We start from the raw sequence: 2635 nt of genomic DNA on the forward strand, positions 1-2635 counted from the left end.
TAAGCGACTCAAAGACTCCTACTCTTACATTATGCTGCACTAGAATGTAATCTATTCCATTAATAAAATATTTATGATTAAATGTAAATGCTGGTGATGATAAACAGACTGAATTGATAGGCTAATCAAGTCGAACACATCTTAAGCAGATCAATTAGGCTACATGATGATGAAGCTCGTTATATTTTTCACAGCGTGACGTAGCAGTCTAGTCCCGGGGCGCGCTGAAATATGTGTCCCGTCCCCTCCCAATATCAAAGGCTCAGCCAGCCACGCCAAACCATCGCTCCACCTAGTAGACTGTTGACTGGCACAGCACGCTTTCTGTCTCTCGCAGTCAGCTTCAGTTCCCCGCTTACTTCGCATTGAGAAGGTGTGTCGAAAAGATATTGAAAGAAAGTAAGGTAATATCAAGTGAGAGAGAGAGCGGTCGTCTTGTGTTGCTCGAATTCGTTCTCCCATCATGGAGATGCGTGGAGTGCCATTTGCGCTGGTTTGGGTGGTTCTGGGGCTGTCCTGCATTCTCGCTGGAAAAGGTAAGTGATAATGAAAACTTGCTTATAGATTGTGATTCTGTATAGTGGGGCATTGATAGACGCGATCGTTGATTTCAAGAAGGATTTTCAGATTTTTCTTTACTATTTGAACTAAAGCTGTGCAATGGATTTTTTGAAAATAAGAGACATTCATGAAATTAATAATTCAATAGAAGCTTTCTTGATGTTTGATGCATGTCAGACAGCAGCCTACAGGCTACAACATATGTTGTCGAGCCCCTTGGAAGTTACCAGCATTTTAGTTTAAAGGGGTTTCAAGGGTTGCAGTTTATTTATGCCATCACCAACCTTGGTAAAACAGCATATCATCTATTTTACTAACTATCCATTTATCGGTAATAATTGGAGGGTGTGTGCTGCAAATGAGGCGGCTATTTGTATTTATTAGGGATCCACATTAGCTGCTGCCAAGGGGGTCCAAACATATTAAAGCACTTACATTACATATAAAGCAAAAGATAAAACAGCACATCATATAACATTATTACACCACTACATATCTACAATACAACATGTTTAATACATAAATACAACAAGATCACAATGTGTGCATATGCATGTGTCTGTACCTTTGTGTGTGTCTCTTCACAGTCCCCGTTGTTCCATAAGGTCTATTTTTGACCTGTTTTTAAAATCTGATGCCATGGATAGGGAAGGACCTCATTGACTGTTCACAGCACTCTGTCCAGCGCACTGGCGCTTGTAGACTAGGCTAAAGTAGGCTAGTAGACATGAGAGGAGTATGGTAGTTAGGCTATTTGTAATAATTCCTACTCGTATTCTCACCTTTAAAGTACCGCAGAGTCATGTTGTCTAAAAAGGGCATAATCGGTGCACAGCGACTCTAATTGAGTCTCAAGGGTGACACTATGCCGAATTGGTTGGAAAATTACTGAATCAGAAAACATTGAAAACATTGTTAATTCAGAATGCCATTCAATTGGTCAGCTGAGAAAGGAACAACTGTAATTAAACAGTAATTATTACTCTGTTGTTAATGTAGTGATTTAGGGGTAACTGCTTAAGTGATGCTTGATCCAGCAACCTTACAGCTTCAAGGTGAGTACACCGCCCATGTCAAAAAGGTCTAGCTAAACGTCTTGACATATGTCTTGACTCCACTACAGCAATGTAATGTCAACGAGAAGGTGGATGTGACTGACCTTGAAATTAACCTGCAACTAGGATTGGAAGGACTTTACCGTGATTGTATTCTCTCTCCATCATATTGTATTTACTGTATGTGACCTTATTGGCCTCAACATGTAGGAGTAAGGAAAGAAAGACTCCTGAACTCTGTGTGTGTGTGTGTGTGTGTGTGTGTGTGTGTGTGTGTGTGTGTGTGTGTGCTGTCTCTTATACACATCTAGATGTGTATAAGAGACATTCTCTTTCGTCCCATCTATCACATACTCAGAGCAACTCTCTCTGGTGTACTTCTTTTTAGTTCTTGTTTTAGTTCTATTTCTCTCAAGCTCTTCGCTTTGTAGTTGGTCTTGCCCTATTTGTCAGTCACGCAATCGTGTTTCCCTGTGACCAATGTCGTCCGTGGCACATGAGGATGTAACTTTCTGTCAGCACTATCACTGCACAACAGACACTACTGCTTATTGATGGTAATATAAACATTCAAACACAGCATACACACAGATACACACACACATACATACCGCCCCTTGTCCTGTCAACCCCCTAAACCCCTGCCATACACAACCCCCTATACAGACACACCCACACACACACATACACCAACACACACACACCTTACACACACCCTACAGACACACACATACACACCTACACACACGCTACACACATACACACCCTACACACACCCTACAAACACCCTACACACACACCACACCCCACCCTACACACACACACACAACACACAACCACACACACACAACACCCCTACACACACACCCTACACACACACACACCACACACACACACACACACACCCTAACACACCACACTCACTACTTATCTCTCTCACTTGATACACACACACACTCACTGATATACAATATGCACACGCAGAGCCACTTTCATGCTAATAGGCTTATCTCTCTGGG

At 42.0% G+C, this 2635-nt stretch overlaps 1 protein-coding gene across 2 annotated transcripts in view; it reads left to right on the plus strand.

The window, feature by feature from the left end:
- Nucleotides 1–254: 254 nt before the first annotated feature.
- Nucleotides 255–2635, plus strand: part of clstn2a (calsyntenin 2a) — a 273040-nt gene continuing 270659 nt past the window's right edge. For both annotated transcript variants that reach the window (XM_024010315.2, XM_024010316.2), the window contains exon 1: nucleotides 255–536. In XM_024010315.2, the coding sequence (XP_023866083.1) occupies nucleotides 464–536 (73 nt within the window). In that variant the 5' untranslated portion in view covers nucleotides 255–463. The remainder of the gene's footprint in view (nucleotides 537–2635) is intronic.

The sequence above is a fragment of the Salvelinus sp. IW2-2015 genome, linkage group LG19 (genome assembly GCF_002910315.2).
Source record: "Salvelinus sp. IW2-2015 linkage group LG19, ASM291031v2, whole genome shotgun sequence".
NCBI classification, from domain to species: Eukaryota; Metazoa; Chordata; class Actinopteri; order Salmoniformes; family Salmonidae; genus Salvelinus; species Salvelinus sp. IW2-2015.